The 16,538-nt window shown below is 36.6% G+C and overlaps 1 protein-coding gene across 1 annotated transcript in view; it reads left to right on the top strand.

The window, feature by feature from the left end:
* Positions 1–16,538, top strand: part of LOC115924584 (solute carrier family 2, facilitated glucose transporter member 1-like) — a 34,841-nt gene continuing 18,303 nt past the window's right edge. Inside the window, exons 1-3 of the mRNA XM_030987096.1 lie at positions 1–209; positions 1,329–1,430; positions 9,676–9,836. Coding sequence (XP_030842956.1) covers positions 27–209; positions 1,329–1,430; positions 9,676–9,836 — 446 coding nt within the window. The 5' untranslated portion in view covers positions 1–26. The remainder of the gene's footprint in view (positions 210–1,328; positions 1,431–9,675; positions 9,837–16,538) is intronic.

A 16,538-nucleotide genomic window follows, 5' to 3' on the forward strand; every position in this document is an offset into this window, starting at 1 on the left:
AGGCTAGGCCTATACTATGAGTATGAATGGCATGCGCCGCACCAACAGCACTAGCTGAATCTGAACCAGCTAACGAAAACGTACCTTTACTTACCGAATATCCTGCTTATGACCGCCCTGCACTTGGTAAGATGACCACTAAGGAACCACTGGAGTTAAGTGGATCAAACGGACACAGGAACGATAGTGAAATGGAATCACCTAAACCGGTAAGATCTTATCAATTTTTACGTAAAAACAACGTAGCCGTAGGTTTTTGTTATGTAATTTGATTCTTGTCTTGGTTTAATACTACATTCATGTCATGAAGGCCGCAGTGTACATACTACATGTACATGTACTTTCGTATCAATTTTTGACCCGTTACTCCAGCGTAGACGGGTAGAGATACCCTACTAAACTAAAACATTGCAAAAATTAACTAAATCTTCAACAATTGCTCAAAAAATGGTCATGATTTAAAAGTCGTTAGCATGATATGATACCTGTTTGTTTCGTGCCCATTTTCTTCTCTCTTTTCACTTTGGAGTTTTGGAGTTGACCTCTATTTTTCCTATAAAAACAAGATTAGACCTAGAGTCTATATTAATAATGCACTTTCTCACAGGTTTCACGGCAAACAGAGAAGAAGGATATCGTCCCAAAAACGAGGATTCACTTTGTAAACGCGGATAGATGCGTCAACAAAAAGAGGATCGTCTTTGTAAACGCAGACAGTAGACGCGTCCTAAAAAAAAGGGATCGTTCGCATTTGCGCAGACCTTTCAAATTTCTGATTCGCGTGTTGGCGATGCGACGGACACCCATAAAAGTAGACGGTGAACTAGGGTTATTTTCTTACGCGGTGAAAAAAACTTCTGCGAGAACGCGGACGATCCTTATTTTTCAGGATGCAATTTCAAGAATTTGTCTGCATTTGTCAAAGGTATCCTCGTTTATGAGGACATGCAGTCCTCATTCTCGGACCAGCGCCCCTACCGCAGCAAACTGCTGCATATATGCAATTCCAATACAATTAGATATCGTACCAACAAAGAATTGCGGGCGGGCGCGAGTGCGCATGAAGTTAGCGACCGTAATAATGATCATTATCATCATAATGTGAATTACTTGCATGAATTCTGTACACGTTGACGTAAATTTGGTATACAGTGTAGCAGCAACTCAGCTGTCAATAATCTTCATTGATAGGTTGAATGGCCAAAGTGAAACCTTGAAGAAAAAGAATTATTTTGTTTCAGAGCATTTTAATATTGAAGAGTCTATTTTTTTTTAGTACAACATTGAATTAACATGAATTTTTTTTTTTCACCTTGTGTGGCATTCAGGGAAAGGTTACTGGAACATTGGCCTTGGCCTGTGCAGCAGCAGTATGTGGCTCCTCACTTCAGTTTGGGTACAACACAGGTGTCATCAATGCACCACAGAAAGTAAGTATTATGAGTCAAGCCACAGAACTAGAATTCCAGTTTGTTTTTTGTTTTTTTGTAATGGCAGTCAGTCAAGAACTGACTCATTAACGCCTTTCTATTTAAAGGCACACTGTCCTACTTGTAGCTACTTGCTCCCTCTTTATAGAATACTTCCCCAATCGGTGCCTGTTGGTCCCCCATAATCCTCTTTTTCTTATGTTGAATGAGAGCTGAGTTAATGAGATAGCCACCTGTCACAGTGACCTCGCTGGCTCGCTGGGCAGTCTAATCCCTTCTGGCTGAAGGAGTAAAGTCTGATTTCCTTCTTTCTCAAATATATTTTATGTGGATAACAGTATAACAAATTATATAGGCTTCTCTCTCTTTTTTTCTTAAAGGTTTGTGATTAAAGGATTAAAGGATTAAAGGATTGTTTTGTAAGTGTATTGGGAGAATCTTGCCATCTTGATTGCCACAGCTCGGCCACATTGTGATTTTGTTTATAGAAATCAAGAAAACCATTGACAAAAGGAAGTTACATCATCCAAAGCTTTCCCCATGGTCGATAGTTGTGTAATGAAAGATAAAATTGAGTATCATTGGGCATGCGATTACTTTGTGAAAGCAACTATAGAAATTTATGGGAGAAATTGGAAAAAGTAAGTTGTGTAATCTAAATCTATAGAAGTTGGTGTATTCTCAGAGGTTTTGGATTTTGGAATGACCAAGATGAACAGAAACTGACCACTCTTGCTACATTTGCATGTGTGTCACATGTTTGAACCCCACACAGAAATGAGTTTATGTAAAGGGAATACACCCACATGAGGCATGATTGTTTGGTCCAAACTTTTCATCTAATTCCGCCCTATTTTGAACAAGAGGGAATTTGAAGAGGAATTTACGGGACATTTCTACCACGGAACTCTTCCTAAATGACTTTGAGCGATAAAATTCACAAATTATTTGTTATCTTTGAACCAGAACTCGACCTCTCATAGTATTGTGTGTACACTGACTGCCACATAAAATACAGTATCACGGCTATCGCCTGGTCATGGCTCACAGGTCAGGTCTTGCATTTTACCGCATATGCTCTTTGGCCAAGTAAGATACCAACTACAATATTCTCCTGTAGCTATATTCTCCTCTTTTGAAGATGAGGAGAGGGTACTTCCATTTCATACAGTAAACAAAAAAACACCATTGTGTCCATTACATGTACAATGCAAGATTGCTTGATGATGTTTCCATTTGTCCATGAGGACAGGGGCTCTTTAAAATTGCACTACTGTAATTGAATGCCAGGTATTTTTGATTAATATGCTTACTCAATTTCTTCTCAGTTCTGTCATGGTTTATATACAACAAATAATCAAATGGCAATGAAAAAGACCAAGGAAGCACTGAAGCTGGAGAAGATGATACACTACATGTCTGAAGTAATTTTATTTGGCATTTTAGCGTCTGCATTGCCTTGCCTTATTAAATATGAGAAGCGCTTGGTCATGCAGTTTGATCAAGTAAGAACTGAGATACAATCCTCTATTCTCCCCGTCTTGCGAACATGATTAAACGGCTCTTATATATTTGACTCTATATTTCTGCTACGGACACAAATCATGGTGTTAAAGATGGTCCTTTTGTCCAAGCAAGGCAAAGGGTCCAGAAAATTTAATTCACACTTATATCAGTGATTTTGATTAATTTGTTAAATTTCATCAGCTACTTCTTTACTTCATGTTAGATTAAAAAATATAGAAGTAAAAGAAAAAGAAGAGGCGTTTAAATGAATGGCAGCTACGGGTTCACCTGTACGTGAAACAAAGGTCCTGCATGTATTCAGTGAGATCAGAAATGTGGAGCATATATACCCTTTAAAGGTACTATGTCCCATTTGCAGGCCAAAAAAATGAAAAAGTTAAATTCCAACTGCATTTGATAGATAATACTAATTTAGAACTTCCCTAAAAAAGGTGGGGCTTGAAAATGTCTTCAAGTGGGAAAATAACGACTATTAGTTGTCAAATCGACTTTAGGGCTATAGATCCCAAAAGTAATAGTCATGAGGTTCAGACAATTGTACCGAATGGTCATACTGTACGTTTTATGCTGCGCAAAGATTCAATCAGTTTAATCTTGGCCATCACAAGAAGTGGGTTATTGATGTAGACAAATGCTCATGTACCCTTTACAACTCTTTTCATGTATGTTATTACCAAAGAAGAAAAAAAGCCAGTCAGTCACTCAATAGTGTCTGACAGTGAGGTCTAGCAAGTAAACAGGTTTCCTTGCGTAATTTGAATATGAGGACACTGCTATCGTTTAAATTTCACAGATAGGACATACATGACATATATTCATAATTCCTGCAAAGTTCTACAGCATTTGAGGTTGGCTGCAAAAGTGACATGGTACCTTTAAAGCTTATCTGCCGTAGTTTACAGGAGGGATTAGACTGCCCTGCAAGGTCACTGGACAGGTGGTTATCTCATCAACTCAGCTCTCAGTTAACATAAGAAAAAGAGGATCATGGGGGACCAATGGTCACCGATTAGGCATTGTTTGTTATGTAGAGGGCGCAAGTAGCTACAAGTAGTGCAGTGGGCCTTTAAGTCATTGAAAAAAGCAGCGTTTTTGTTGCATCATATCTGAACAAGGCTTAACAGTCACATAGAAGTGGGCTCTCATGGGGAATTTGATACCCTGTTAGAGTGTTTAGACTGTTTACCCAACAACAGGTGGTATTATTGTTGTGTTGCCGGTACATGTAGTTGCTTTGCAAACATCAGAATTTGAGAAAAAATAACGACTTTTGGTTGCAGTGTGAATGCAGCTAATGAATCTCACTTGGCTCAATTTGGATCAACTTTAATGAGAAGCTATTGGTCATTCTGCTCTTAAAGGTACTACACATGTATGTCCCTTTTGCAGCCAACCTCAAATTCTGTAGAACTTTGCAGGAATTATGAATATGTCGTGTATGTCCTATCTGTGAAATTTAAACGTTAGCAGTGTTCAAATTATGCAAGGAAACCCGTTTACTTGCTAGACTTCACTGTCAGACACTATTGAGTGACTGACTGGCCTTTTTTCTTATTTGGTAATAACATACATGAAAAGAGTTGTAAAGGGTACATGAGCATTTGTCTACATCAATAACCCACTTCTTGTGATGGCCAAGATTAAACTGATGGAATCTTTGCGCAGCATAAAACGTATGACCATTCGGTACAATCGTCTGAAAATCAAGACTATTACTTTTGGGCTCTATAGCCCTGAAGTCGATTTGACAACTAATAGTCGTTATTTTCCCACTTGAAGACATTTTCAAGCCCCACCTATTTTAGGGAAGTTCTAAATTAGTATTATCTTTCAAATGCAGTTGGAATTTAACTTTTTCATTTTTTTGGCCTGCAAATGGGACATAGTACCTTTAACCTTCTCATTAGTACTGTCCAAATATGAAAAAAGATCATTATTCATAGCTGATTAGCTGTACATGTACATGTACATATGCTTTTTGGTCAAGTAAGGTCGAAGCTACAAAACATCTCTGAAAATAAGGAGAGGATTCTATGATATTTGACTTTTTTTGCTACACCTACAAATCATGGCGTTAATTTCAATACACGTTGGTTAGCTTGATAGTGGTTTATACATGTATGTCTGAGCATTACAGATGCTTTTCACATTTTGCTGATATTATTGATTTTGATTTATTGATTGGATTTCTTAGTGCCGAAATACTAATTAAAATTCTCCTTTATTTTGTGTTACATGAACAAAAAAATGGAAAAGAAAAGGAGAGGGAGGTTTGAATTATAAGGAAGCAGGCAGGGACAAGAAACGATGAATGAATTTTGGTTGACTTTGGTTAGCAGTGAAAAATTAAATGGATGAATTATGTATCAATGGAAAGCTAATAAATAAATCATAGATTACAGTGATATCAATTATTAATGTCTGTCAGAGGAGTATAAGCTCTCTGAAAACTTGAAATCTAAAGCTTAGAAAATAAGAAGTTATTGACCTAAAAACTAGCTGTTGACTTGATGACATCATCTTATGTAAAGTACACATATTCACAATGACTTGCATTATTGGAGCACAGCTCATCGCATCAGCTACATGTATATGTAGGCGAAGGAAACTAGGAGTCAATTCTCCTCGGCCTTATTTTCTTCAACTTGGCCAATAGAACATTTTCGTATGAAAATCAATTCTACTCGGCCTTATTTTCTTCAACTTGGCCAATAGACTATTTTCGTAATGTAACCAAATCTACATGTTTGTCTTTGTGAAATTATGCCTCAATACAAATTATAATTACATATGTATATCATTCATCTGTTAAGAATAATTGTATTTCACTGAATGGTCAGAAGGCAAACTGCATGCATTAATTGTGCTGCCAGGTTGGACAAACAAAGACTCGGTAACATTGTTGAAGGTTGATGAAAAAAAATTGCTTAATTTTGGTATAAAATGCTACTTACTATATTCCGTCTACTATACTAACCCTCTGACATGCAAAAAATCCTGAAAAAATTCTCAAACCACAAAGATATCTATGGTTTTCTTTGAAGGCGTCGATGTGAGGCACCCTCTAACAGTGATTAACAGTAAATTCTCCCAACCATTTTTGAATTTTCCCAACCGTTTTTCCATGAGAAAAATACATAAAACAGGCTATAAAAATCTGTCAACACTTACATTAACTGTCTGGAATGGAATGTAGAGCCATTTTATTGCTTTGTGACGATTTACATTCACCTAAAATGTAATTAAATTCTCCTTGTCTTGATGCTGAACAGGCTTTGACAAGTAGCAGAATAGAAGTAGAATAATATAGTTGGGAGAATTAAGGAATCAATCAGATCAGTTTTTCCCAATTTGTACCATGAATAATGATCCGTTTTCACTCAAATTTTCAGATTATCTTTAATTGTACATCTAGCATTGAAGTCACTACCTTAGCACCACTATCTCTCATCTGAACAATGTTACAAAGTCCCTTTAAGGCTTTCCCTGGCTAACACATAATATAGCATTTTGTATTCTGATCGTTGAAATACAAATTTTTATTCATTACAGGTGAATGAAATATTTTAGTTTACTAGAGTTTGAAGTTTATTATCCAAACAAAAAGCACATCAATATTTATAACATTCAAATGTGAATGTTTAACTTGAAAGGACAAATATGAGGCACTGCACAAAGACGTACAGTAAATTTGGTTCCATTTGCGAAAATGGTCAATGGTGAATATATGGTGTGGGTTGATAGAATAGCTGAAGTGCTCTATCACCTCACTGTCCTTGAAGCTTAGAAGTATCTGAGCAGACAACTGACTTCTCATTAGGCGTGTCTGCACTATCTCGAGATTGCCAAATATCCAGCTATTTGAACTATCCCGATCGCAAACTATCCAGCTAATTTGCGTCTTCATTAGACCGAAGTAGCAAATTAGCTGGATAGTTGGTCGGGATAATATCCCAAGATATCTCAGTCTAGTTTGCGGTTTTCCGTGCTTACTCGAGGTCAGTGGTTGTACTAGCGCGCTGAGCGGTATAGATCGCATGTGCGAACCGGAAATCGTTGTGCATGATGGGATCGGGATATTTGACTCCGGACTTCTGTCTAATGAAGACGGTCACAAACTATCCCGCTAGTTCGGAAATAGTGGGATATTTTGCAAACTAGACCGAGATATCTTGGGATATTATCCCGACCAACTATCCAGCTAATTTGCTACTTCGGTCTAATGAAGACGCAAATAGCTGGATAGTTTACGATTGGGATAGTTCAAATAGCTGGATATTTGGCAATCTCGAGATAGTGAAGACGGGCCTACTGGGGTATTTAGGGGATATTGAGAGCAGACAATGACATAAAGGAAGAACAGACAGTGGGGTTCACTTAAGAGAGAAATTCTGATCGTAATTGAGGATGAGTGAATGTGGAAGAAAATTTTCATCTACATACCATAGACCTGTTTAAAGATTACATCATACAATTGTACTTTGTAGGGCGTCCTTCTCACTGAGCTATATGTAAACCCACCTACATGTACATGTAAACCCAACTCTGGGTGTAAACTCATGTTTAACAAAAGGAAAACTTATGTAACTTTTAAACTTCCTTTGCTAAACCAGAAAAAAAAGAAAAACCCTAAACTCTGCGTCTGGTTTCAATTTTCATTTTAAAAAAATGTAGAAAACTCTAACATTCCTTTTTAGTAGTAAGCCTGTTTGTAGTGCAGTTTTGATGATGATAAAACCAAAGTAACATGAGAAATTTCAAAGGAATTCCAGCCAACGATACATCAGGGCTCGACACGAGCAGGCACCAGGGATGCATGAGGGCTTTAAGTCCTGGTCTAGACTCGCAACTTTCAAGATTTCTACACATTGGCTCATTATTTACAAAAAACATAAATCCAGACCTCTTCCAAAAAAAACCCCAAAACATTATCTCTCTATATAAGTCAGATCTAATTTCAAAATTCCACTACATCTTTGGTGCATCAATATTTGTTTGGACTTTGGGAAACAATAGATTAGGCCTTTATTTTGTCAAAAATAAAAGTATCAAGTTGTAGGTACAATGTATGAAAATATTATGATGCAATTTCCCTTTTTTTTAAACTCTAGATCTCAACAACAAATCAGCTTAAGAGATTGTTGTTAAATCTAGAGTTTTATTTACATGAACTCATTAAATTTGCTCAGTACATAGACTAAACACATCCTCAGCTAAGGGGTCACAGAGATATTGAACTCATATCCTTTAATCTCCAGCAGAATGAAGAAAAAAAATGTACACTGGAACAGAGAAGGATGTGTATCTCTGAAAAGCTCAAGATTTGTGGAGAAATAAAGCAAAGCACATACCTGTACATACATTGTAGTAAATACTGTGAGAATATTGTACCTGCACAAATATACCGAAAGAGCTTTCATGCACTAAGATACAAGTACATGTAGTTTGTAGCCCCAGCAAAAGAGGAGAAAAGGATCCTGTAGCATAGAATGTTTTATCTTGGAACATAACTCTAGTTCTGGTTCAAATTTCTGTATTATTTATTACATGTATGGACAATAAAACTGGAATCTCAAATCTTGAAAAGCAAATGACTTTTTCTATTCAGTAGGTATGAGAAAATTGTTCTATTATGATGGTTATGCCAAAAGAGTTCACACGTACAAAAGAAAGTCTTTTTTGTTCAATGTTGGCTTCTAGCAGACAATCTTACCAACCACTTTAATGTACCAATAATAGAGAAGACAATTATTACCACCATATTTTCCCCCAGTACAACACAACATACCACCTACCATATTATATGATACAACAATAAGTCTCGAAACATCAACATGTTTATGCAGAATCATTAACGGTTATGCATGAATTATAGATAAACAGTAGTCGGCATCATATGAAATTGAAACCAATTTAACACAATATAAACATTTAAAAAAGTAGAAGAAATCAACACTTTGCAATCACTGTTAGGCCCAGTAGGGTGAACTAAAAACTTAGCATCAAATATTAGGATTATCCTCTTTTATACTTTTCAAGGGCAAATTAAAATAATGAAATTGATGTTGATTTTGATGAATTCAAAGTTATCTTGACATCCACTTAAAGGGGAAGTCCACCCTGAAATTAAGTTAGTTTTAATAGGAGTAGAAAAATGAGAGAAACAAGTCAGTGAAAGTTTGAGCAAATTCCGATTAAAAATAAGGAAGTTAGGATTTTTGAAGTTGTGATCAATCAAACACAAATTGGCAACTCTATGACGTATCATGCGAGCTCAACTTCCATTTGCTCAGTACTAAAAAAATCTAAAATTTTCATTTTCCCTCAAGAAAAATTTCAACCATACATGCACCCTAAATATAATAATTGCAAATATGTTTCTATACTCCCCCTGCAAGGAACAAATATATATTCCGTCATCAATAACGAAGAAAACATGATTTTATGGAATATTATGCACAAAGCAAATGAAGGAGAGCTCGTATAATAAGTCACAGAGTTGCCAATTTGTATTTGATTGATCACAACTTCTATAATTCATAACTTTCTTATTTTCATTCAGAATTTGCTCAAACTTTCACTCACCTGATTTTCTTATTATTCTGCCTCTATCGAAACAAACTTATTTTGGGGGTGGACTTTCCCTTTAACATTTGTGAAGGATTCTTTATCACAGTCCTAAAGTGTTATAATGATCTACCTGAATTTTTTTCCCCAGGTCATAACAGCGTTCATCAATGAGACAAATTTCAAGCGGACTGGCGAGGCTATGGGGCAAGAACAGGTCACTTTCATCTGGTCAACGGCGGTGGCCATCTTTGCGGTAGGAGGCATGGTGGGATCGCTATCAGCAGGGTTCTTTGCTAACTATCTTGGGAGGTGAGATATGAAATTCAAGAGACCTTTTATTATTTTTTATGCATGTTTTTACGGATGAATTGCCATTTGGTCTACAACCAGTTCGTCTACTCATCATTTGGTCTACTGACCATTTAGGCTAATAGTCATTTGGTCTAATTTCCAATCGGTCCAATCTCCAGAAAGTCTACTACAGATTTGGGCTATCACTCATTTGGTCTAATTGCCAGTCGGCCTTATTGCCAGTTGGCCCAATTCCAAGGTTGTATAATGCCCATTTAGTCTAGTAAGTCTACTATCCATATGGTCTAATAATAATTTAATCATAAAAATTTATAATCGTTGATTGATTATTAGCCTGTTTGGATTGTAGACTATTTGAATGGAAGTCAAACTAGGTGTAGACCAAACATTTATCAACCTTTCTCTCCCTAACCACTTGTTAATACCAGTCATTCCTTTTCTTATTCCTTGCCTGATTTTGCTCAATTTTCACTGATTTTATTCAAATCTTTTATACTTTACAATAAGAGTATAGTTAGTTTTTTTGATTTTTGGTTCCCTTTAAAGATGAAGTTGAGTTGTGGTCATGCGATTGCATTATGAAAGAAAGGGTGTGGAACCGACCAGAAAAGGTTGATCATCTAGCATATAAGAATGTGTGTATATTGCAAGGTTCTGGAATCATCAAAATGATAAGAAATCTGGCCAAGTCTTGGTAAAGTTACAAACACTTGCACAGAAAGATGTATATGGGACTACACGAACATGTGGCGTAAAAAGCCGGCCCCCGATTTTTACGATGTTACATGCATATTTAGAATATGAAGGCATTTGAAGAGCCATGCTTTTCAGGGAACATGTCTTAACTGATGTTCTTCCACACTTGCATAATAAGAATGAGTAATGCTCACATATCATTTTTCACCTCTTCCCAGAACTCAACCTTCTCTTTAACTCTCCAAACATTGTATCTTCCTATTCATATAATTAACACGACCACATATGCTGTGTAATGGGTCAAGCCTGGGTGGGGTTGAACCAGGGCTCAAATTATTTTTTTGTCCACGGGGGCTCTTAACCCCCAAAAAGAGCCCCCGTGAGCCTTCTCACGGGGGCTCTTTTTTATACAAATATCCATTGAATTGGTACCTATGATACTCCTCAATTATTTGCTATTTCATCATTATCATTTTCCCTCTTACAAATTTATAAGCTATATAGCTGTTACTGACTTTCATCCCGTGAAGACATTCTCTCGATTTTTTCCCGTTCTGCACATTATTTCCTCCTCATTGTTCGGAGCAACCTTTACATTCTTTCTCTACTGAGCTGCATAGCGGCGAGGCGATTTTGTGTGACATAAATAAAAGGATTAAGTGACAAATAATGATTGTGATTCAAATTGATGCGAATATTTGTTTGAATAGTTGCTATTCACCCGAATCTTCTTGGTAAAAACAACTTTTACAAATCTCAGCCATGCTTACTGAGTTGAGACGTTCCATTCAATGTAAAATACTCATTAAATAATACACTTCTCCTAATCTGAAAATGATCTTACAACACAAGGACAGATTTGCATAGCTGAGATTTTTAAAAGTCGTTTTTACAAAGAAGATTCTGGTATAAAGCATTACTTATTAAAAAAAATCCTTGCATCAATTTGAATCACAATGATTATTTGTCGCATGATCCTTTTATTAAATAACCTCGTTTTCTTTTTTGTTTGCAGGGGGAGAAGAAGCTATGTCACGTTAAGAAATCATAAAGATCAGTTGTATTATGTGTATATACATGTACATATGATACCAGAACAAAATGTTAATTATCAGAATGTCATTTTGGAATACCTCTATACAAATACCACATTGTCTTTATCCCGTATCAGTATTTAAGTATAAGCCAATGTAAAGCTATTATTCTTTATTCAGTTCAGTATAATGCTTTTCCTCAAAAAGTAGATCTGCCCATGTGACCATATCATTCCACGACATCTTGGTCTTCCTCTTCTTCTCAATAGGGACTTTTAGATTTGATTTTAGATTTAGATTTAGATTTTTAAGGCACTGGCAGTCACATGTGACGTCCTTTTAAGCACTGTCAGTGCCTTAAAAGGAGGTCACACGTTGCAGTCCACGTTCTCATCGTGCAAATCTAAAAGTCCCTAATATTGATTTACTGGTCGAGGTTCATTATTTGATGGTCATTTCAAATTACCAGATTTCAGCGGGTTTACGCTTTCACAACGAAAAACTTCTCCATGACCATGTTTCTGCCCTTGCGCGATCGCCTCCAGCTCCAGCAGACATGGCGCGGCAGCATGCACACGTACCGTTACTAACGGCACAGTAGGCCTGTAACCACTGCTGACGGCGGCACTGCACTGCGAGCTGAATCGGTAATAATAGGCCTACTCATAGAACGAGAAATCTTGCACGCTAATCTAAGTTCCATTTCATTGGTTTAAGGTTTGAAAATTGAAACTCAATATTGTGTTAAAGTTATAACAGAAAAGATAATCTTTATTTTAAAATTCCATGGGGGCGATTTTTAATTTGGCAATCGCCCCCGTGAGCAACCTGACGGGGGCGATTATGTAGCTCATGGGGGCGAATCGCCCACCGCCCCCGTGTATTTTGAGCGCTGGGTTGAACTGACCCACCAAAAGATAACTAACTACCAAGTCATGTAAAACACAAAAAAATTACCAGAAATGCTGTGTAATGGGTCAATCCTCGTTAGGACTGAACTGACCCACCACTGAAAGAGAGATTACAGTGTATACCAAGTGATTCAAAACACACAAGTTTACCACAGATGCTGTGTAATAGGCCAAGCCTAGGGGAGGCTGAACTGACCCACCACCGAAAGACAGGTTACAGTGTAAATACCAAGTGATGTACAGACAAGAGATCTGAAGTCAATTTATTCAGTAGTATAACGACAAAATAAGTTGGCAGTTATGATGCCTTTAGCCAAGATTTAAAAATGAGGTGTCGAATTTGGGAAGTATGAAGTGTCCACAACAATCTCCCTTTAGCCCATTGCCTATAGGAACCATTTGTTTCCCGGCAAAATTTGTTTGATCACGTATTACAGTAGTCAAAACATATTCTTTCACATAATTTGGTAATAAGAGCTTCCATTTCATTTTTTTGAGAGGGGGGTGTTTCCAAAACTTGTCTTTACCTTTAAGAGTATGTTATTGCCGTCATTTTGTTCTTAATGTCACAGCAAATTATTTTGATATTTGTGATATACAGTGTACAGAGCACTTGAAGTCTAGCATTTTCATGATTTGAATTACACAGACGGGTACACTTTAAACACTTATAAAGATGTTGTGTGATTAAGGAAGTGTACTTTGCAAGATTTATTACCTGTGGGGTCATGAGGTTTAATTGTTTTCAGACCTTAATACAAAGAAAAGGAACATTACGTTCTTTAATGTACACATAAATTATTTGATTTTGGGATGCACATTGGTCACATTAGTGGTGCACATTGCTCACATTAGTCTGAAATTGTAAATATTAACAGCATTGTAAAGAAACAATGGGGACCAGGGTCTTCCAGTATAGCGCTTAGATAATATTAAGTGTAATTTTTCTTTCTTTTCTTCTTCTTTTGCTTCGTGTTCTTGTTCCTGTTCTTCTTTTCTCTTGTTCTTCTCTTTTCTCATGTTCTTGTTTTTCCTCTTTCTGTTGTTCTTGTCCTTGTTCTTCTTGTTCTTCTTCCTCCTCCCCTTCTCCTCCTTCCCTTCTCCTCCTCCCCTCCTCCTCGTCATACTCCTCCTCTTCGTGAAATATTTCTTTCAAAATTCTCATCAACTTTTTAGAGAGAATTTAAGTACAATCTATGAGGTACATTAGTTTAGCAAAATGTTGTGGCACGGAAAGACACGTCCGGAAAGCAAAATGCATAAATGGTGAAAATTGTAATTTATCATACAGGGTTGGAACCATAACGTTCAGATTTAGAGCCGGTTAATACTTGTACTATGATCTCAATTAGGCTTAATGTTACTTATACTTAATTTTAAATATGACAATTACAGGCATTAAAACAAAACAAACAAACAGGACAAATTGAATTAACAGAATACAAACAAAACAATCAAACAAACAAAGTTCAAGTACATGTATGATTTAACTTAGGTGGCATGGTTCCTGATAAACGAAGGATCTTGACATCGATCATTTAGATTATCCAGGAATTAAAAAAAAGAGCAATTTAAAAATGGCATTCATGCTCCCCTTTGTTTTCAATTCTTTACTTGGCCTCACTTGGTTTCCGTTGATCATTTGGCACAGGTTGGTGTACATTGTACATCATATGACCGAGTGCTCTGCCAAGTTCATCATTTCTCTGGGGAGTCTCTGACTTCTCTATTTTCCAGTGTTCACTGAGTGTACAAACTGTACAACATACAACAATACAAGAACATTTTGTATGCCTAGCCCTAGGTCATACCAAAACTTTTTCATTTCGATGTCATTTATTTTCTCGATTTTTTAAATGAATGTGTTTTTCTATGCGTTTCTACTCAACAATACATTCTTGGTTCTAAGTATGCATTTTGAATTCATTGTCACTTCGATACCCTCGCTGCTGGAGAAACAAAGTTGACATCAAACGAACTGCCATTCAATTCTATTTGAGTGAGACATTACCTTTCTTTTATTTATTTTTTGTCGTAAATCCCTCTGGGTCTTTCAATTTGCATTCAGAAAAATGCTTCTAAGAATATATTGATCTACTTTGCTTAACTTCAATATGAATATTATCAGTACATTCAGTGTAAATGTTATATTGAGGAGGTGCCATGGCTCAGTTGTAGAGCAATGATCGCCTAACCGGGAGGTCCCTGGTTCGAAACCACATCAATGCGCTCGTGCCCTTTGGTAAGGCATTACTCCTCATTACCAAGTCCCTCAGGGAGACTTTAAGCTGTTGGTCCCCTGTTTGCCTACTTACAAGCGTACAAAATTACAAGTGCATTTTAGTAGTCGGGTAAAACAAACAAACACACAAATATGAACATTATTACAGTGTGCATATTAAGTTAACAAAACTTTGATGCATGTTTTTTTTTTTGTACCCATGCTGAAACTACCATGATACCGGGTACTTGATATTGATATTATTGGCCCCTCCCACCTAAAGCAATGTTTTCTTTGTCTACTGGTATTAAGACAAGGCAAAATGACAGTTGATGCCCTCTTCAAAAGTAAAGCATGCAAAAGTGAGCTTTGTTAAGCAAACTTCTTAAGCAAACAGATATCATAATAAACCCATTTGACATATCAATATTAGCTATTTGTTTAGCCCAGGATATGAGCTGAGTACAATAGACCACATTGTCCACTGTGTACATTTAAGTCCTTTTTTTAATGTCATCATAAAAACTTGATAAGTCAGCGTTCCTGTCAAATGTCTTTTTTGATTTTATCTGGAATATCAAAGGTTAATGGGAATTCCTTCTCCTCTCTTCTACATGTACATGTATGCTTGTGTTGTTGTTTCATAATGTTCAGATGAGTACAAGTTTCAAAAGGATTGTAATTGTTTGAACACTAGGGATGAGATTCCTCCGCCGATTTCGAGATTTCAAGACGGGGAAAAAAGAAGAAAAAAATAAGTTTCAGATAATCATTATTTGTACATCTAGCATTGACCTCCCTACCTTAGGAGCATTTTTCTCTCATCTGAACAATGTTATAGAGTTCCTTTAAGCAAGATGGGGTAACAATATTTAATCTTCCTCCTTTTGGGGAATTTTTCTGTCTCTTCCTTGGAACACTTGTTCAGTTCATTTATTTTCATTATTCCATTAGAAATACAATTCAAATAGCTAAAATGCAAATACGCACCAATAAAGAAATACATCTAGAAATTTACAAGTATGAGACTGGAGAGAGAAAAAAGGCAGGGAAAAAAATATGCAACAGAATTTGTATACAAAGGCATGGAATTACAAGGGTTAATAGCAGAAGAAACTTAAAGGCTCTGTCTAGGCACCAACCCTGTGTGATATTACAAAAAAAAGTTGCAGTGATGATATAAATCAATGATAAGATATAAAACTACATATTGTAATGTAATACATGTACATGTATGTGTTGCATTGAATAGGTTAAAAAGTGGAGGGTTTTTTTATGTTGCTACTCACAGTACCGGTACCTACTTTGTTAGTTATTTTAGGAGTTTGATACAAAATACAAACAAACATATACGTTGACAGTAGTGCTCAACAAATAGCACCATGGTTAACTACATGTAACCCTGCAAAATAGCAGGGCTAACCCCGCCATTGTGGTGCTGACTCCTGCCTAACCCCGCAATTGCGGTCCCAAGCAAATGAATGAGAACAGAAACAAAAAATAGTCCAGTACTACGCAATGGAGCATATCGCAGCTGGCCAGATGGGAAGTAAGGATCCCACTGTCCAATCATAACATTTAGGATATCCGGGGCTAACGAATTGCAGTGAGAATAGCATGAATTTTCTTATTCCGGAATAGGCGCTAGTACGGGACTAAAAACAGCGTGTGTGAAAAGCCCCCCAAAAAAGTACGGGGTTAAGCTAAACCAGTGTGAAAAGAGTATAAGATGGACAGACATTTAAAATAGACAGACAGACTCGATAATGAGGAATGTGTATTGGAAAAAAAATGGGATAGATTGGATAAAAAGATGTACTAATAATTGACATCAATT

This window comes from Strongylocentrotus purpuratus, unplaced genomic scaffold, assembly GCF_000002235.5.
Source record: "Strongylocentrotus purpuratus isolate Spur 01 unplaced genomic scaffold, Spur_5.0 spur5_scaffold_16, whole genome shotgun sequence".
NCBI lineage: Eukaryota > Metazoa > Echinodermata > Echinoidea > Camarodonta > Strongylocentrotidae > Strongylocentrotus > Strongylocentrotus purpuratus.